At 38.3% G+C, this 21,726-nt stretch overlaps 1 protein-coding gene across 1 annotated transcript in view; it reads right to left on the bottom strand.

Moving 5' to 3' along the window:
- Window positions 1-21,726, bottom strand: part of nonC (serine/threonine-protein kinase Smg1) — a 134,974-nt gene that overhangs the window by 79,756 nt on the left and 33,492 nt on the right. The window contains exons 18-29 of the mRNA XM_070102179.1: window positions 15,451-15,659; window positions 14,728-14,984; window positions 14,313-14,477; window positions 13,059-13,213; window positions 12,588-12,762; window positions 11,562-11,704; window positions 11,049-11,231; window positions 9,963-10,089; window positions 7,423-7,573; window positions 2,078-2,279; window positions 1,008-1,252; window positions 653-824 (exon numbers count right to left, since the gene is read on the bottom strand). Of these exons, the coding sequence (XP_069958280.1) occupies window positions 653-824; window positions 1,008-1,252; window positions 2,078-2,279; window positions 7,423-7,573; window positions 9,963-10,089; window positions 11,049-11,231; window positions 11,562-11,704; window positions 12,588-12,762; window positions 13,059-13,213; window positions 14,313-14,477; window positions 14,728-14,984; window positions 15,451-15,659 (2,184 nt within the window). The remainder of the gene's footprint in view (window positions 1-652; window positions 825-1,007; window positions 1,253-2,077; window positions 2,280-7,422; window positions 7,574-9,962; window positions 10,090-11,048; window positions 11,232-11,561; window positions 11,705-12,587; window positions 12,763-13,058; window positions 13,214-14,312; window positions 14,478-14,727; window positions 14,985-15,450; window positions 15,660-21,726) is intronic.

Genomic DNA, 21,726 nt, shown 5'->3' with positions numbered 1-21,726 from the left:
TCCCATACATGGTATATACATAGTACAGTATACAGGAAGGCCCTGCACATACAGCACCTCTTTTAGTGTTCCATGTTTTTGTTGGCTTTCAACTGAGCCATTGTTTCATCCACTGGTGAAAATTGCCAGTGGGTGGAACAATGAACAACGGCTCAATTTGAAGCCAATGAGAATGTGGAAAACCCAAAAGAAGAAGATGTACATGTGGGGCCCTCCTGTATACAGTGCTTTTTCTTAACATATTACAGAAAACAACTTAATTTCATTATAAGATACACGAAATAAACTTGTAAACTATTATTTGAACATTATATGAAGAAGTGTTTCTCTTCATAAGTTTAAATTTTGACTCTGAAGCACTGACTGCCTCACTGTGCTGGGCAGCAGTAGTGGAGTTACAAATGGTCAGACAAATCTGAAGTACAGTACAATCCACAGGAACATGCTGTGAATGGTCAAGTTACTCTAGTGTTCATGTAATTAATAAAATTTTTTACTTTATTGACATATATTACAGTTAATAGATATTTTATTGTATTAAATTTGAAAATTTCTATCACATTATAATACTGTACAAGGATTTTTTCTTTTGCAAAATTAGGGAAAGTTTTAGGGTTTCATAGACCATAGTCTAAGAAATAAGATTTCTTACCTGAAACACCATGAGGCAATATGGAACCAAACTTTAGGTAAAGTAGGGCACTGTGTGGCTGCTAATGTGAGGATGTGACCCATTTTACTCTCCAACAGTGGTAAGGTAGAGTGGCTAACATCAGCTAAGGGTTGCAATTCTTCTGGTACAAACTCCTTCATCTCCTGATAAACTACATAAAAAAATGTTTGACTTCTTTCTTGAATTTTGCATTCTATATTTTTTAACATATAATGCTAGTCTGCAGTCTCTGAGAAGCACGTTTAAGGAATAAATTTGTTCTAACACATCGAACATCTCCCTGTGATGTAAGGAATAAAAAAGTTTGCATATGAAATAGAGAATTACCAAGTACCTGTATGAAGTTTATCCATCCAGGATGGGACACTGGTTGCAGTGTCTCCACACATCAGTAGTCGTCTTTCATCCTGCGACCACCATTTATTGAGGGTGATGATGGAGCGAGCACATAAATGACCAGCTTCATTAGGGGGTAGTGTAAGGAGAATGGTATCAGTTGCTGCCAAGGTTGCCAAACTAGGGTTAAGACCAACCACAGCTCCTGCAAGTACTGCACATCCTTGAGCAACATGGCCTTTGCTGCAAGATATAAGAAGAGTGTGTGTGTGTGTGATCCTTTCCCAAGAGCAAGCAGCTTCAACATAAAATACAAATAAAATAATTTATCTAAATTATCTAGATAAAACTTTAATTTAAACAACTAAAATGCTTTCTGGTATATTTTTTGCACTATTATAGTACTACAGTGTATTCCAATATATGTAAAACTGAGTTGTTTTAATTTCACACTGTAAAAGTCAGATAAGAATACACAATTGTCTACCGTCACTCCCCATGCACTATTAGTATTAAATGCACTAGTCATTCATGCATTAGAGTATTACAGTGCAGTAGTACCTACTGTCTAAGGTAGAATGCTTAACATGTTTTGGGTAATCAAATTTTTTCTTAACACACTGGCCATCTCCCACCAAGGCAGGGTGACCGGAAAAACACACACTTTCGCCATCATTCACACTATCAACTGTCTTGCTAAGGGTACACAGCTATGTTACAATAAGTAGTGGCTCTGGCCAACTTTTGAAAATTGCTCAATTTTTTATACAGTCTTCACTGGACAGCCCATTTGAAATAACAACAATTTTAGAACAGAAATTTTCAATATGTTCAAAGCACTTTGTATTAACGCAGTCACACATACAAGGAGCAGTCTGCAGGATTTGATGTGATGTTAAAGCATGAGAGGATTCAGAGAAACTAGCCAGCCAAACTTGAGTTTTGAAGTCTGGGAATTACAGTGATGGCACTTTGAAAGTGGGTTAAAAATACTATAGCTAGACAAATAAACACAGGACAATATTATTGTGCTTTTCTAGAAGGGCAGCAGTTATTTCTTGCACGTACCATGCTAGCATCTTAGCTGCTTCCCTGTGTAGCTTCGCCTGTAATGGGTTATATTCAGCACTGGGTACAGCTTCAAGTACAGCATCCAACAAACTTGAGCTAACACTACCCAGCAGTCCTATTAGGGTGCTTTCTGCAAACTCCATATTTTCTTGCTTGCGAGCCTGCTTGGCAGACAAGAGGTCCAACTTTGTAATTGAGGCTGAAAAGCAAAATAAATCATATTTAAACAAAAATTGAACTCTTCTTAAATACAAAATCACTTACATATCCTTGATAAAATATGAATGAAAAGCCATCGTGATTTAAAAATACCCACTACCTTTTTTTAATCATTCAAGGAATCTATAGCAGCAAGGAATCTATAGCAGCATTTACTCTACACTGTCAGCGTGGTCTTTTACATATTCTCAAAACCACTTATTTTGACATACAAGTTTTTAAAACTACATACTTAAAAATTTTGATCTTTACATCAATTTGATTGCATTGCACTGAATTCTTTTTTATTCATTCAGACAAATGCAATATGATATTTACCTCTCAAACAAGTATCTAACAAGATACTATAGTGCAGACTTAATTTTTTTAAACAGAATTAAGTGTTGAAATTTATGAATAATTCTCGTTTTCTGTATAAAGCTGACCATTCAGCAGGTCATATAGTCACACTGTACGTACAGGTATACAAGTAAACAGATGGATGGACAAGGGGTTTGAACCATGGTCTGTAATTGGACGGACCACAGTTAAGGCCCCTTGTCCATCCTTCTGTTTATTCACTGACAGTTATTTATTGTAACCTAATCTGAGTTCATATAGGTATATCTTTTTTTTATTTTTTTTTTTTTTTTTTTTTTTTTTTTTTTTTTTTTCAACAAGTCGGCCGTCTCCCACCGAGGCAGGGTGACCCAAAAAAGAAAGAAAATCCCCAAAAAGAAAATACTTTCATCATCATTCAACACTTTCACCACACTCGCACATTATCACTGTTTTGCAGAGGTGCTCAGAATACAACAGTCTAGAAGCATACACATATAAAGATACACAACATATCCCTCCAAACTGCCAATATCCCAAACCCCTCCTTTAAAGTGCAGGCATTGTACTTCCCATTTCCAGGACTCAAGTCCGACTATATGAAAATAACCGGTTTCCCTGAATCCCTTCACTAAATATTACCCTGCTCACACTCCAACAGATCGTCAGGTCCCAAGTACCATTCGTCTCCATTCACTCCTATCTAACACGCTCACGCACGCTTGCTGGAAGTCCAAGCCCCTTACCCACAAAACCTCCTTTACCCCCTCTCTCCAACCCTTTCGAGGACGACCCCTACCCCGCCTTCCTTCCCCTATAGATTTATATGCTTTCCATGTCATTCTACTTTGATCCATTCTCTCTAAATGACCAAACCACCTCAACAACCCCTCTTCTGCCCTCTGACTAATACTTTTATTAACTCCACACCTTCTCCTAATTTCCACACTCCGAATTTTCTGCATAATATTTACACCACACATTGCCCTTAAACAGGACATCTCCACTGCCTCCAACCGTCTCCTCGCTGCTGCATTTACCACCCAAGCTTCACACCCATATAAGAGTGTTGGTACTACTATACTTTCATACATTCCCTTCTTTGCCTCCATAGATAACGTTTTTTGACTCCACATATACCTCAACGCACCACTCACCTTTTTTCCCTCATCAATTCTATGATTAACCTCATCCTTCATAAATCCATCCGCCGACACGTCAACTCCCAAGTATCTGAAAACATTCACTTCTTCCATACTCCTCCTCCCCAATTTGATATCCAATTTTTCTTTATCTAAATCATTTGACACCCTCATCACCTTACTCTTTTCTATGTTCACTTTCAACTTTCTACCTTTACACACATTCCCAAACTCATCCACTAACCTTTGCAATTTTTCTTTAGAATCTCCCATAAGCACAGTATCATCAGCAAAAAGTAACTGTGTCAATTCCCATTTTGAATTTGATTCCCCATAATTTAATCCCACCCCTCTCCCAAACACCCTAGCATTTACTTCCTTAACAACCCCATCTATAAATATATTAAACAACCATGGTGACATTACACATCCCTGTCTAAGACCTACTTTTACCGGGAAATAGTCTCCCTCTCTTCTACACACCCTAACCTGAGCCTCACTATCTTCATAAAAACTCTTTACAGCATTTAATAACTTACCACCTATTCCATATACTTGCAACATCTGCCACATTGCTCCTCTATCCACTCTATCATATGCCTTTTCTAAATCCATAAATGCAATAAAAACTTCCCTACCTTTATCTAAATACTGTTCACATATATGCTTCAATGTAAACACTTGATCTACACATCCCCTACCCACTCTGAAACCTCCTTGCTCATCCGCAATCCTACATTCTGTCTTACCTCTAATTCTTTCAATTATAACCCTACCGTACACTTTTCCTGGTATACTCAGTAAGCTTATTCCTCTATAATTTTTACAGTCTCTTTTGTCCCCTTTCCCTTTATATAAAGGGACTATACATGCTCTCCGCCAATCCCTAGGTACCTTCCCCTCTTTCATACATTTATTGAACAAAAGTACCAACCACTCCAACACTATATCCCCCCCTGCTTTTAACATTTCTGTCATGATCCCATCAGTACCAGCTGCTTTACCCCCTTTCATTTTACGTAATGCCTCACGTACCTCCCCCACACTTACATTCTGCTCTTCTTCACTCCTAAAAGATGGTATACCTCCCTGACCAGTGCATGAAATTACTGCCTCTGTTTCTTCCTTAACATTTAAAAGTTCCTCAAAATATTCTCGCCATCTACCTAATACCTCCATCTCCCCATCTACTAACTCCCCTACTCTGTTTTTAACTGACAAATCCATATTTTCCCTTGGCTTTCTTAACTTGTTTAACTCACTCCAAAATTTTTTCTTATTTTCATTAAAATTTCTTGACAGTGCCTCTCCCACTCTATCATCTGCTCTCCTTTTGCACTCTCTCACCACTCTCTTTACCTTTCTTTTACTCTCCATATATTCTGCTCTTCTTATAACACTTCTGCTTTGTAAAAACCTCTCATAAGCTACCTTTTTCTCTTTTATCACACCCTTTACTTCATCATTCCACCAATCACTCCTCTTTCCTCCTGCACCCACCCTCCTATAACCACAAACTTCTGCCCCACATTCTAATACTGCATTTTTAAAACTATTCCAACCCTCTTCAACCCCCCCATTACTCATCTTTGCACTATCCCACCTTTCTGCTAATAGTCGCTTATATCTCGCCCGAACTTCCTCCTCCCTTAGTTTATACACTTTCACCTCCCTCTTACTTGTTGTTGCCACCTTCCTCTTTTCCCATCTACCTCTTACTCTAACTGTAGCTACAACTAAATAATGATCCGATATATCAGTTGCCCCTCTATAAACATGTACATCCTGGAGCCTACCCATCAACCTTTTATCCACCAATACATAATCTAATAAACTACTTTCATTACGTGCTACATCATACCTTGTATATTTATTTATCCTCTTTTTCATAAAATATGTATTACTTATTACCAAATTTCTTTCTACACATAGCTCAATTAAAGGCTCCCCATTTACATTTACCCCTGGCACCCCAAATTTACCTACTACTCCCTCCATAACATTTTTACCCACTTTAGCATTGAAATCCCCAACCACCATTACTCTCACACTTGAGTCAAAACTCCCCACGCATTCACTCAACATTTCCCAAAATCTCTCTCTCTCCTCTACACTTCTCTCTTCTCCAGGTGCATACACGCTTATTATAACCCACTTTTCACATCCAATCTTTATTTTACTCCACATAATCCTTGAATTAATACATTTATAGTCCCTCTTTTCCTGCCATAGCTTATCCTTCAACATTATTGCTACTCCTTCTTTAGCTCTAACTCTATTTGAAACCCCTGACCTAATCCCATTTATTCCTCTCCATTGAAACTCTCCCACCCCCTTCAGCTTTGTTTCACTTAAAGCCAGGACATCCAGCTTCTTCTCATTCATAACATCCACAATCATCTCTTTCTTATCATCTGCACAACATCCACGCACATTCAGACTTCCCACTTTGACAATTTTCTTCTTCTTATTCTTTTTAGTAATCTTTACAGGAAAAGGGGTTACTAGCCCATTGTTCCCGGCATTTTAGTTGACTTTTACAACACGCATGGCTTACGGAGGAAAGATTCTTATTCCACTTCCCCATGGATATAAAAGGAAAATTAATAAGACCAAGAACTATTAAGATAAAATCAAAGAAAACTCAGATGAGTGTGTATGAATAAATGTGTATATGTATGTGTAGTGTGACCTAAGTGTAAGTAGAAGTAGCAAGACATGCCTGTAATCTTGCATATTTATGAGACAGACAAAAGACATCAGCAATCCTACCATCATGTAAAACAATTACAGGCTTTCGTTTTACACTCACTTGGCAGGACGGTAGTACCTCCCAGAGCTTTAGTGAGATGGGTAAGGATAGAAATTTTGGAAAAGGGTGGGAGGGGGGAGAGAGGTAGGATATAAAAGGTAAGTGGCCCAACCACTTTGGTGTAATTTAAAAAGTGTACGTGAAATGATAAGATATTCTTTAAGGGGTATAAGACTAACCCATCAGAGTCACATAGATATAACAGATATATAAGTACATGACTCTGAATTGGTAGTAATTATACAAGTTGCAATTGCTTTTTTTTTTTTTTTTTTTTTTTTTCTGCGATTGCACAACGGATATTTATGCGACAATGAAGACAATAATTTTCTGGCCAGTTTATAGAATTATGTGACAATGGCTTCTTACAGGTGGTGTCCAGCCATAGTAAATAGCATAATTTTTACATTAGATTGTTATATAAGATTTCTCCCTAATTGGGGGCGATGATGTACTCAGTATACATAGAAGGGTTCTGGTGTTACCCAATCTTCTTCATCAGGGAGGTTGCTCAATATCATGGGTCGATGGTAATCATCTTTATGTATAAAACGACGGACCCTCTGTGGGAGAGTCATTCTTTGAGTCCTGTGAGGAGGAGTATTGATGATATAATCCGTGGTATTTACCACTTGTATAGGATGTTCTCTATCTGGCATGTATAGTTCTTGCAGGAAAAAATACAGAATAGCAAATAGGAATCTGAGGAGAAATAAAGATGAAGCAGTTAGTCCCTTAAGGACTAACCACAGCATGCAGGCACTGTACTTCCCACCTTATAAAAATATATGTATAAAAATTGCATACTGTACTAAATAAATGAAAACATCAAAAATGTTTGTTATACTCACTAGGAGTAACAGTTCGGTTGAGTCGAGCAATAAGCTTGGCCCAACGAGAGACATGTGGAATGAGGTCAGCAGGCAGACTCATTAGGTTGGTATTTTCCCATCCCTCATGCAGGCGACCCACTCCAAGAGAATCATCCAAAATACTTGTCAACTGTGAATATTTACAATAAAAATGATTAATGATCACCAGCAGAAGAGAACAAAGGCAAAATTTATCTACCTGGTCATGGACCAGGCCACTAGAGTGCTGACCCCCAGAATACCCTCTGGGTAGACCTAAAATATACAGAAGAGTGGGTACAATATGTTAGCAAATCTTACCGAATACATTAGCTAATACAGTGGACCCTCGACCAACGATGGCATCGATTAACGATAAATCCGACTAGCAATACATTTTAACGCAAAAATTTTGCCTCGACTAGTGCTAAAAAACTCGACCAACACTATTCGTTCTGTCTGAGACGCGTCCACTTCTGGCCAGTGTTTACAAGCCAGCCAGCCACCACGGTCGCTTCCAAACATACAATCGGAACATTTCATATTATCACAGCCTTTTTAGTTATTGCACCTGCAAAATAAGTCACCATGGGCCCAAGAAAGCTTCTAGTGCCACCCCTACAGCAAAAAGGGTGAGAATTACTATGGATATGAAGAAAGAGATCATTGCTAAGTATGAAAGTGGAGTGCGTGTCTCCGAGCTGGCCAGGTTGTACACAAAACCCGAATCAACCATCGCTACTATTGTGGGCAAGAAAACAGCAATCAAGGAAGCTGTTCTTGCCAAAGGTGCAACTATGTTTTCGAAACTGAGATCGCAAGTACTCGAAGATGTTGAGAGACTGTTATTGGTGTGGATAAACGAAAAACAGATAGCAGGAGATAGCATCTCTCAAGCGATAATATGTGAAAAGGCTAGGAAGTTGCATGACGATTTAATTAAAAAAATGCCAGCAACTAGTGGTGATGTGAGTGAATTTAAGGCCAGCAAAGGTTGGTTTGAGAGATTTAAAGGGAAGGGAAGTAACCCTGGAAAATGTCTTGCCACCTCAAGTCCTAATGGAAGGGGATTCCCCTTCTAAACACTAAGACCATCAACACTCTCCCCTCCTCCCATCCCATCAATCATCACCTGATCTTCAATAAAGGTAAGTGTCATGTAACTGTGCATGTCTTCTTCAGTTTGTGTGTATTAAAATTAATATTTCATGTGGTAAAAACAATTTTTTTTCATACTTTGGGGTGTCCTACACGGATTAATTTGATTTCCATTATTTCTTATGGGGAAAATTAACTTGACTAACCATAATTTTGACTAACGATGAGCTCTCAGGAACGGATTAATAGCGTTAGTCGAGGGTCCACTGTACTATGTATAGTTATACAGTAATCTATAAAACAGACAATAATTATTGTTCAACATTTCTGATCATTTGAAGCTCTTAACCCTTTCAGGGTCCAAGGCCCAAATCTGGAGTCACGCACCAGTGTCCAAGAATTTTCAAAAAAAAAATTTGTTATTTTTTCTTATGAAATCGTAGAGAATCTTTTTGTGAAGGTAATAAAACAAAAAGTACGAAATTTGGTGGAAAATTGACGAAATTATGCTCTCGCGAATTTTGATGTGTCAGCGACATTTACGAATCGGCGATTTTGCCGACTTTGACTCCCATTTTAGGCCAATTACATTATTCCAATCAACCAAATTCTTAGCTATTTCACTAGTATTACTTCTATTCTATCGATTGAGCACAAGAAATCGCCAAGTCAACTGTTTCAACTACAAAATAAAGTGATCGGAAATTGTTAATTTGGCCAATTTAACACAAAGTTCAAATATTCCAATTTCAAAATAGGGTCCAGAATAAACAATATAGGCATTCCTGGCACTAAACTAACGTTTCCTCTGTTCATTAGTTATGTTTTGAGGCTTTACAAATAAATTCCATTTTGATTTTTTATTCACATAATGAATTTTTATTCACACCAAAAAAATAGAAGATTTACTGTTACGCAATACTGTAATAATTGTATAAATATCATCACCATATTTGTGAATGTATATTAGACCCACCAGCTGACGTGTATTAGACGTGTGAGGTCGTTTGTTTACTCTTGAATATCGGCAAAAATTTAACATTTCCGCTACTTTGAGCTCAGCTTCAAGCCATTTCCAGTGCTAAAACCAATCAAAATCATCTCTATTTCTGTAATATGTCTTCCATTCTATCAAATGAGACCAAGAAATCGCAAATACAACTATAAAAAACATACGAAAAAACACTGCAAAGTTGCTGTTTTAATCGAAAAATCATTATTTAAGTTTTTTTCTCTCATTATACACAGTGTGCTGCAGGATCTGTTTTATGTGGTGCACACATACCACATAGATGTATTCTCTCATATCTAGGCCCAAATGTACCACTCACAGTTTATCAGAGTGAGCTGAGCTCATGGCGTAGATCTACGGTTTGGACCCTGAACGTAAAGCCGTAGATCTACGGGACGGACCCTGAAAGGGTTAAAAGCATGATAGCTACCTCATGAAGGACCTGGTGGAAGAGGAGCAAATGTAGGTGCATTGTTGAGCATGAAGAAAGAGTGAACAACTGTAAGAGCCACTCAACTTGTTCCTGACACTCTGACACTATTTTTCTGATTGAATCCCTGCAAGAAATACCACACATTAATAATTACACTGCAGTTCAACAATACTTTTATGTGCAAATTATACAAATTTTCCATATGAAATTTAAAGCTTTGAGAATATACACATAGAATGAGAAACAAGAAACTCAAATTGGAAATGTTTGATTGAGAAAAGTGATGAAACTCAAATTGGAAATGTTTGATTGAGAAAAGTGATAACACAGAAACAAACTGAGAACAGAAAGCTACAAATAAACACTGAGCATTTTTGTCAGATGTCAACATGGATGTGAGCATGTGGTACATTAGTTTTTCAGAATAAATGTAAATCTGATGGTAGAAGAAAGGAAGCACTTGACCCTCCCTTCCTGGACAACTCATAGGCATCCTAGGAAGAGTTGGAGGGAGGGCTAAATAATAGGAATTTAAGAATGCAGCAGCCTTGTTGGATGGGGTTATATCGGAATGAATGGAGACAAGTTATTTTTATAGATTGATATGCTGTTGGAGTGTGAATAAGGTAACATTTATAAAGGGATTCAGAGAAACCAGTTAGCCAAACTTGAGTCCTGGTGGCAGATGTACAGTGCCTGTACTCTGAAGGAGGGGTGGGGGATATTACAGTTCAGAAGGTTATTTAACTGTGATATCTGCACACTTCTGGCATGATAGCAAATGAATGAGTGTTGGTTAATGTTTTCTCTATGTGGGGTCACCCTACCTTAGTGGGAGACAGCTGTGTGTTAAACAATCAATAACCTTAAATAGAGAAATGAAGAAACAATATTTACTCATGTATGAGCACAATATTATTGTTATAATCATAAGGAAGTGGTCATTGGCTTATATTATTTGCACAATCAGTACTTATTCTTTTCTTCTTTCAACAACTGATGAAATGCTGGAGAATCCCTGCATCCATGATAAGTCTCATTTAATAAAATTTTGGTGCATAGAAAGAAAAAAGTCTTAATTACCTTGAAGTAGATGGCTGGGGATAAACTGTTGAGGTAAAAGAATGAAGGAGGACAGTGTTGATGTCTTGAAACCTCTTCCACATGATCCAGTTCTGTCCTCGGGACCAATCTACTAAGCTGACTGAGTTGGTCAAGCTTGCTGTTACCCCTACTGGGTCTGCAGAGTCGAAGTGTGCCAAAGCTCTGAAAAAATATTTAACCCTTAAACTGTCAAAGTGTCTAAAATAAACATGCCCTCTGTACCAATGATTTTGAAAAAAGTAAAAAAAAAAAAAATATTCCTTGCTTGATACAGTAATTTTTTTTGTGTGCAGATTATTCTAATTTTTATCTATGTATGTTAGGAAAGCATAGGTTCTCCTGATGTGTGATTATACTTTACTGCAGCAAAGTAAAGAAAGATTTAATGTAAACTTAATATGTGAACCAACACAACATTAACAAAGCACATTACCATAGCTTACATTCAACAGGATTCAAAAATACCAGTTAACTAACAACTAAGTTACTTACTGAACATGAGATAGGTTTCTGTACATGTTAAGAAGACCAGAATGAAATGCAGCACTTTCAGAGTCCTTTTGATTACTTCGAACCTGCATCATCCATTTCTGTAGTTCTCCCCACTGGCTTAGTTTACTGTAACATTCTGCAATCTGAAAGTTACAAATTAGTGTAAATGTTCAATAATAACCCACATGAATACACACATCTAAAAGATTAATCAGTCTGTGTATTTTGATCACCTTCTGGGATTCTCTTCAGCAAATACGTAAGTGAAATGAGAACAAGAATATATAGGGAAAGTTGCATCTCTTCCTGTATGGGTTGAGGTGCAACCTTCCCTATACATTCTTGTTCTCATTGCACTTATGTATCTGCTGAAGAGGATCCCAGAGGGGGATCAAAATATACAGACCAATTAATCTCTTCTGAGTTTTTGTCTCCATGTGGGTTATTGTTGAGCACTTACAAATGTTCATTACACTTCAGTTATCCATTAGCATAGATCTTAAATTTTAAATTACAGGCCCTGAAAGACAGCTAAGGAATGAGTAATGGTAAATGTATCTCATTCTTTGGGTCACTTCACCTTGATGTTAAACAGACAATGTGTTTAAGAAATACAGGAAATTAAAAGAATTACAAATGTATCCAAAAAACGTAAGTGCCCTATTAAGGCAGGCTGCTTGAAAATTGTAAACAATAAGTAATATATTACAAAACAATAAATTATTGCATGTAGTTACTTGGGCAGGATTACAATTAATCATTAGATGCATACTATCTTAATATAGGACCAAAAGAGAGGGAGGGAGGAAGGGAGGAGGAGGAACAAGAAAAGGAACAGGAAAAGGAGCAAAAGGAAGAGGAAGAAGAGAAAGAGGAAGAGGAGGAAGAGAAAGAGGAGGAACAAGAAAAGAAACAGGAGGTAGAGGAACAGGAGGAGGAACAGGAGGAGGAACAAGAGAAGGAATCAGAGTAGGAAAAGGACAGTGACAGTGTAAAGATAAAGATCCCAGGGAAAAACTTGAATACCTGAGAGTATATAAACTCTTGGATTAGAGGATCTAACTGCTTGACATCCACATGACTGCCAGGAGTGCCATGTGATGACCCGGAGTCACTCTCCATTGTCTTATCCTTGTCTGCTTCTTCGCTGTCCTCTATACCTTCTAAAAACTGCAAGTATCCCCTGAGTGACTTCTCAAATCTAAAATATAAATATAAAAATCTTTCAATTCTTTCAACAAACCGGCCGTATCCCACCGAGGCAGGGTGGCCCAAAAAGAAAAACAAAAGTTTCTCTTTTTAAATTTAATGAGTATCTACATGAGGAAAAAAACTGACTGAATAGTTTTGTGACAGATTTTTAAGTAAGCTAAAAAAATTTATTGAATGTACTCCAAGAACATTCTTAGATTTTGATTTCTATCCCAAATAGCCAGTGGAGGTTTGTCTATTTCAGTAAAAAACATCAACAAAGATTATATTTTGAATACATCTTACTTATTGCCAGCACTGTATACTGCAGGTTTAAGCCAGGCAAATCGTCGACCAATGTGATCTCGGCACCAATGGTAGAGACCAGACACTCCTTCATCACAGCCTTCTGCCACAAGTGCTCGAGCACAGTAGCAGACTGCACGTTCAAAGTCATTACCCTAAGGAGATAAGAACCAAAAAACCTATGTCATTTGATATCTAGTTAAAGTGACGTGTCTCATCAATCTTTTTTAATACATACACAGCAAGGTTAGCCATTTATAATTTTTTTTTTTTCAACGAACCGGCTATATCCCACCTAGGCAGGGTGACATAAAAAGAAAAACATAAGTTTTTCTTTATAAATTTAGTAATATGTACATACAGGAGAAGGGGTTACTAGCCCCTTGTCACCTCTTATGACACACATGACTTACAGAAGAATTCTGTTCCACTTCCCCACTGAGACAAGGGGAAAAAAAGAACAAGAACTAGTAAGAAAACAGAAGAAAACCCAGATCTTCTTTCAACAAACCGGCTGTATCCCACTGAGGCAGGGTGGCCCAAAAAGAAAAACAAAAGTTTCTCTTTTTAAATTTAGTAATTTTTACAGAAGGGGCTACTAGCCCCTTACTCCCGGCATTTTACTCACCTCTTACAACATGCATGGCTTACAGAGGAAGAATTCTGTTCCACTTCTTCATGGAGATAAGAGGAAATAAACAAGAACTAGTAAGAAAATAAAAGAAAACCCAGAGGGTTGTATATATGTTTGTACATATATGTGAAGTGTGACCTAAGTGTAAGTAGAAGTAGCAAGACGTACCTGAAATCTTGCATGTTTATGAGACAGAGAAAAGACACCAGCAATTCTACCATCACGTAAAACAAGTACAGGCTTCCGTTTTACACTCACCTGGCAAGATGGTAGTATCTCCCTGGGCAGTGCTGTCTACCAACCTACTACCTAGGCATAAATAATATATACATCAATAACAAATGATAATACAATAATCCTGCCTCGGTCGGATATAGCTGGTTTGTTAAAAGAAGCAAACAATATTTAAATACACATAAATTATTAATAATATTAATTATTTGGACATTTGGAGAGGATGAAGCAGATAAGAATGACTAAGAGGGTATATTAATCTGGGGTGGAAGGAAGGAGGAGTAGGGTTAATTCCAGGAAGGGATGGATGGAGAATGCGAATAAAGTTTTAAGTGGAAGGGGCTTGAGCATCCAGCAGGCATGTTAGCATGTTGTATCATAATTACCTGGGTATTGTTGTTATCTTTCAGTTCCTGAAGAAGCTTGTATGAGTGTCGGATTGCTACCTCAGGTCGTCCACAGTTGAGTGAAACAATTATAACTGCTGCTCGTATGCGACTCAACCATTCAGTACATGTTTGACGATTTGTACGAAAGAAAGTTCTAACACTCTAGAAACAAGAGACAAGAAATCAGTATACGTCAGATATTTGATGAGCAAGCAAACAGTACAAGCATGCCATGGGCATGTAAATTTATTGGTTAGTATGGGTTACCTGATCTCATCCAAGAGCCTTATTATTGTGATTACTCATGTATACATTATCACCTAAAATTTAATATAAATCAAATTGACTATTAGCTACTAACATTAACAATATTCAGAATACACAACATGCCTGAAATGTCATCATGAGGTACCTTGTTTGGGGGAGGAACTGCCACAGCACATCCATCACTTGCATTAAACATGGCCTTTTCAAGACTCTCTACAAATTCTACTAGTAACATTACAGCAAGAGATTGAATTTTCACATTATTACTCTCTCCATCAGCCTTTTCCATTCCATTCATGTTTTTGGTGGCAGATTTATCGTCCTCGTTCTTCACAGACAACTGGCCTTTTTCTAAATCTTGACCACATTCTTTAACCTCTTTTGCTCGACTTTTAATGACTCCTGTGGAACAAATAATTATCATTATCATTTTTTTTTGAACACACTGGCCATCTCCCATCTCGGCAACGTGACCCCAAAAAGAAACACTTTCACCATCATTCACACTATCACTGTTTTGCCAGAGATGTGTAGATATGACAGTTCAGATCAGTGCACACACTGCACAATCTTTCCAAAACATTTAAATTACCATTTCATCTTAATGAAAAGTTTAAAATTCATGGCTTATATTATCAAAGAGTATTTCATTCACAAGCAAAGACAGAGATGCACATGCATATACAGTATGTGAACACACAATTAACCCTTAAACTGTCCAAATGTACATCTACGTTTGCGCGCATAGCGCTCAGACCTTGATTTTCTCCATAAGAAACAATGTAAAAAACATAGATCTATGTTTGCAGCACTACACGAGCAAATGTAGATCTACGTTTGGACAGTTTAAGGATTAATATTTAGTTACCTTCAATACTAGTGAATGTGTCTAGAGGTTTGCCGAGAGTTGTTTTCAATTTATTAGCAATGCAGTGCTGTGCTGGTTCCCATGCCAACCACTTCCAGAGCAGTGTACGCAGGTGTGACGCCAAAATAGGGAGGCTCCAGTCCTCAGCCTTAGTCATTCTCTCAACTCTCTGGCACATGGCAAACAGATCATCTTGCCAAAACTCCCCTCTAAAAACAAAATTGAGATGCAATTTAATTTACAATGGTTTATAAATTATATTAAAAGCCTATACAGTACTGTATATTCTAAATAAATCCCAAGATAAAGAGTTAGACATGTGCAACATCTGGAGTGTTGCACATTATTACAAAAAAAGTGATTTTTAAAGATGGTAAGTTTTACTCCTTTTGTAATAAAGAGTTGGGGATACATAATACAACATTAAAATCAATTAATCTTTAATATTATATAAAAATCAATCTTTGGTCTAGAGGTATTTAAAATATATATACATGTTACAATAATAAATTATTAGCATCTTAAAATAATAATATATATATCTATGCTAGGTTGGTAGACAGCAACCACCCAGGGAGGTACTACCGTCCTGCTAAGTGAGTGTAAAACGAAAGCCTGTAATTGTCTTACATGATGGTAGGATTGCTGGTGTCTTTTGTCTGTCTCATAAATATGCAAGATTACAGGTACGTCTTGCTACTTCTACTTACACTTAGGTCACACTACACATACATGTACACGTTTATTTATACACACTCATCTGAGTTTTCTTTGATTTTATCTTAATAGTTCTTGGTCTTATTACTTTTCCTTTTATATCCATGGGGAAGTGGAATAAGAATCTTTCCTCCGTAAGCCATGCGTGTTGTAAAAGTCAACTAAAATGCCGGGAACAATGGGCTAGTAACCCCTTTTCCTGTAAAGATTACTAAAAAGAATAAGAAGAAGAAAATTGTCAAAGTGGGAAGTCTGAATGTGCGTGGATGTTGTGCAAATGATAAGAAAGAGATGATTGTGGATGTTATGAATGAGAAGAAACTGGATGTCCTGGCTTTAAGTGAAACAAAGCTGAAGGGGGTGGGAGAGTTTCAATGGAGAGGAATAAATGGGATTAGGTCAGGGGTTTCAAATAGAGTTAGAGCTAAAGAAGGAGTAGCAATAATGTTGAAGGATAAGCTATGGCAGGAAAAGAGGGACTACAAATGTATAAATTCAAGGATTATGTGGAGTAAAATAAAGATTGGATGTGAAAAGTGGGTTATAGTAAGCGTGTATGCACCTGGAGAAGAGAGAAGTGTAGAGGAGAGAGAGAGATTCTGGGAAATGTTGAGTGAATGCGTGGGGAGTTTTGAATCAAGTGTGAGAATAATGGTGGTTGGGGATTTCAATGCTAAAGTGGGTAAAAATGTTATGGAGGGAGTAGTAGGTAATTTTGGGGTGCCAGGGGTAAATGTAAATGGGGAGCCTTTAATTGAGCTATGTGTAGAAAGAAATTTGGTAATAAGTAATACATATTTTATGAAAAAGAGGATAAATAAATATACAAGGTATGATGTAGCACGTAATGAAAGTAGTTTGTTAGATTATGTATTGGTGGATAAAAGGTTGATGGGTAGGCTCCAGGATGTACATGTTTATAGAGGGGCAACTGATATATCGGATCATTATTTAGTTGTAGCTACAGTTAGAGTAAGAGGTAGATGGGAAAAGAGGAAGGTGGCAACAACAAGTAAGAGGGAGGTGAAAGTGTATAAACTAAGGGAGGAGGAAGTTCGGGCGAGATATAAGCGACTATTGGCAGAAAGGTGGGCTAGTGCAAAGATGAGTAGTGGGGGGGTTGAAGAGGGTTGGAATAGTTTTAAAAATGCAGTATTAGAATGTGGGGCAGAAGTTTGTGGTTATAGGAGGGTGGGGGCAGGAGGAAAGAGGAGTGATTGGTGGAATGATGAAGTAAAGGGTGTGATAAAAGAGAAAAAGGTAGCTTACGAGAGGTTTTTACAAAGCAGAAGTGTTATAAGAAGAGCAGAGTATATGGAGAGTAAAAGAAAGGTGAGGAGAGTGGTGAGAGAGTGCAAAAGGAGAGCAGATGAAAGAGTGGGAGAGGCACTGTCAAGAAATTTTAATGAAAATAAGAAAAAATTTTGGAGGGAGTTAAACAAGTTAAGAAAGCCTAGGGAAAGTATGGATTTGTCAGTTAAAAACAGAGTAGGGGAGTTAGTAGATGGGGAGAGGGAGGTATTAGGTAGATGGCGAGAATATTTTGAGGAACTTTTAAATGTTAAGGAAGAAAGAGAGGCGGTAATTTCATGCACTGGCCAGGGAGGTATACCATTTTTTAGGAGTGAAGAAGAGCAGAATGTAAGTGTGGTGGAGGTACGTGAGGAATTACGTAGAATGAAAGGGGGTAAAGCAGCTGGAACTGATGGGATCATGACAGAAATGTTAAAAGCAGGGGGGGATATAGTGTTGGAGTGGTTGGTACTTTTGTTTAATAAATGTATGAAAGAGGGGAAGGTACCTAGGGATTGGCGGAGAGCATGTATAGTCCCTTTATATAAAGGGAAAGGGGACAAAAGAGATTGTAAAAATTATAGAGGAATAAGTTTACTGAGTATACCAGGAAAAGTATACGGTAGGGTTATAATTGAAAGAATTAGAGGTAAGACAGAATGTAGAATTGCGGACGAGCAAGGAGGTTTCAGAGTGGGTAGGGGATGTGTAGATCAAGTGTTTACATTGAAGCATATATGTGAACAGTATTTAGATAAAGGTAGGGAAGTTTTTATTGCATTTATGGATTTAGAAAAGGCATATGATAGAGTGGATAGAGGAGCAATGTGGCAGATGTTGCAAGTATATGGAATAGGTGGTAAGTTACTAAATGCTGTAAAGAGCTTTTATGAGGATAGTGAGGCTCAGGTTAGGGTGTGTAGAAGAGAGGGAGAATCCTTCCCGGTAAAAGTAGGTCTTAGACAGGGATGTGTAATGTCACCATGGTTGTTTAATATATTTATAGATGGAGTTGTAAAAGAAGTAAATGCTAGGGTGTTCGGGAGAGGGGTGGGATTAAATTATGGGGAATCAAATTTAAAATGGGAATTGACACAGTTACTTTTTGCTGATGATACTGTGCTTATGGGAGATTCTAAAGAAAAATTGCAAAGGTTAGTGGATGAGTTTGAGAATGTGTGTAAAGGTAGAAAGTTGAAAGTGAACATAGAAAAGAGTAAGGTGATGAGGGTATCAAATGATTTAGATAAAGAAAAATTGGATATCAAATTGGGGAGGAGGAGTATGGAAGAAGTGAATGTTTTCAGATACTTGGGAGTTGACGTGTCGGCGGATGGATTTATGAAGGATGAGGTTAATCATAGAATTGATGAGGGAAAAAAGGTGAGTGGTGCGTTGAGGTATATGTGGAGTCAAAAAACGTTATCTATGGAGGCAAAGAAGGGAATGTATGAAAGTATAGTAGTACCAACACTCTTATATGGATGTGAAGCTTGGGTGGTAAATGCAGCAGCGAGGAGACGGTTGGAGGCAGTGGAGATGTCCTGTCTAAGGGCAATGTGTGGTGTAAATATTATGCAGAAAATTCGGAGTGTGGAAATTAGGAGAAGGTGTGGAGTTAATAAAAGCATTAGTCAGAGGGCAGAAGAGGGGTTGTTGAGGTGGTTTGGTCATTTAGAGAGAATGGATCAAAGTAGAATGACATGGAAAGCATATAAATCTATAGGGGAAGGAAAGAGGGGTAGGGGTCGTCCTCGAAAGGGTTGGAAAGAGGGGGTAAAGGAGGTTTTGTGAGTAAGGGGCTTGGACTTCCAGCAAGCGTGCATGAGCGTGTTAGATAGGAGTGAATGGAGACGAATGATACTTGGGACCTGACGATCTGTTGGAGTGTGAGCAGGGTAATATTTAGTGAAGGGATTCAGGGAAACCGGTTATTTTCATATAGTCGGACTTGAGTCCTGGAAATGGGAAGTACAATGCCTGCACTTTAAAGGAGGGGTTTGGGATATTGGCAGTTTGGAGGGATATGTTGTGTATCTCTATACGTATATGCTTCTAAACTGTTATATTCTGAGCACCTCTGCAAAAGCAGTGATAATGTGTGAGTGTGGTGAAAGTGTTGAATGATGATGAAAGTATTTTCTTTTTGGGGATTTTCTTTCTGTTTTTTTTTTTTTGGGTCACCCTGCCTCGGTGGGAGACGACCGACTTGTTGAAAAAAAAAAAATAAAAAAAAAAAATAAAAAAAAAAAAAAAAATCTATGCTAAAATAATAAATTATAAATAACATTTGTATAATAATAAATTAGTCAACTCCGTGTCTCACGACACCCTAATGAAGCTCCGTGTCTCACACGACACTTATCCGTGGTGTGTTGTGACGCTCCCTCTCAACTGTGCCACTTGACACCCTTTCTTCCGTGTAATGACGCTCCTGCTCAACCATGTCCACTAGACACCCTTTTCTCTGTGTCACATGACACTCCTACTCTCCATGTCACACGACACCCTTTTCTCTGCATCATACACAATATCTCTACTGTGTCACTCTTGACACCCTTGTCTCTGCGTCGCACACTATCACCCACAGCGTCTCTCTTATCAGAGACCAGTCACATGACACTATTCAATGTACACTACAACCAGGCCATCTTCAGTGTCACATGACACCCTTTTCTTCTCAGTGTTCCACTACGGTCCTGTAGCATATCTCAGTGTTCCACTCCATCATACTTCCCTAAGTGTCACACTACGGTCCTAGCCCAGTTCAGTGTAACACTCCAACCTTTTCTTCATGTAATGTCCCACTAAAACAGCATCAGATAACTCCGGCTCACAGTTGACCAGCGTAGGCGGTGAGTCCGCAGACATCACCGGTAGTCCTGTAAATACTCTCTAAGGCCGGTAGAAGTACACCGTAAGATGGTCTGGTGAGTACTACCTACCGCCTTCAAGACCAGTTGACACCGCAAGGAGGTTCGGTTAATCCTGCTTGCCGAACACCATACTGCAAGCTCACTGAATGCGGCCGTCAAGTAACTGAGGCCAACAGACTCAGTGAGCTGCGGTGAGCGGTTCTTCTAAAATCAGTAGAAGCCAGTAGAATACTCTACTGCCAGTAGATGTGTACCATTAGGTGTTCAGGTACCTACTGCTTCTAAAGCCAGTAGATGTGTACCATTAGGTGTTCAGGTACCTACTGCTTAGATGTGTACCGTGAGGTGCTCAGGTACTTAATGCTCTAAGGCTGGCTCAGCAGTCCCCACAATGGGTTTGATGACGTACCCAGTGGTACTGCCGGCCGGCAGGTTAACTATTTAACCGCTAGTTTGGCAGGGGGCCGTAACACATCTTGTTGGTATTGTATGCCTTCATGTACAATCCCAAGATAACTAGAATTTTTCAAACAGATGTCAAGCCAATGTTGATGCTCTTAAATCATTTATACACACTGTGTACTGCAATACAGCCTCTCCTCACTTAGCGACGTACTCGTTTACTGACGACTCAGACTTATGACAGGCTCTCTGACCAGTATGCATACTTAAATAATGTATATTAGAGCTGATTTCCTCTATTCTGTTTATTACAATATACAGTACACTACTGTATAAACATTTAAAAATATACTAAAAATGTTATATATGGTGCAAAGGTGACATTAAAACAATATCAAAGGCGGTTGACACAAACCCGCTATTACTGTAGTATGTTCCTTGCTTAGTGACAAGTTCATTTACCAATGTGGTCTTAGGAATGGAACTCCGTCATTAAATGAGGAGAGGCTGTACTGTTACATAGTAATAATTCTGGGTTGGGTGGAAAGAGGTATTGGGAATGTCTCAGGAAGAGTTTGCTGAAAAGGAACAAGTTTTGAGTGGGGAAGGGATGTCTGATCTTCCAGAAGGCACATGTGAGTGCAGAGACAAGTATTTGTCATGCTCTTATGAAGGGATTCAGGAAAAATGATTAGCCATACACAAATAACCCGCACATAAAAGACAGAAGCTTACGACGACGTTTCGGTCCGACTTGGACCATTGACAAAGTCACACTGTGTGACTTTGTCAATGGTCCAAGTCGGACCGAAACGTCGTCGTAAGCTTCTGTCTTTTATGTGCGGGTTATTTGTGTATCGTTCCAGTCACGGTATTGTGCCTTTTTGTTATTTATTTATGATTAGCCAAACATGAATAATGGACGTAGGAAATACAGTGTAGTTCAGAGGATCAATGGAATAGTGATAACTGCGCACTTTTGGGAAGA

This window comes from Cherax quadricarinatus, chromosome 80 (genome assembly GCF_038502225.1).
Source record: "Cherax quadricarinatus isolate ZL_2023a chromosome 80, ASM3850222v1, whole genome shotgun sequence".
NCBI classification, from domain to species: Eukaryota; Metazoa; Arthropoda; class Malacostraca; order Decapoda; family Parastacidae; genus Cherax; species Cherax quadricarinatus.
Note: the sequence above shows the minus strand (reverse complement) of the source record. Positions and strands in the feature narration are given on the sequence as shown.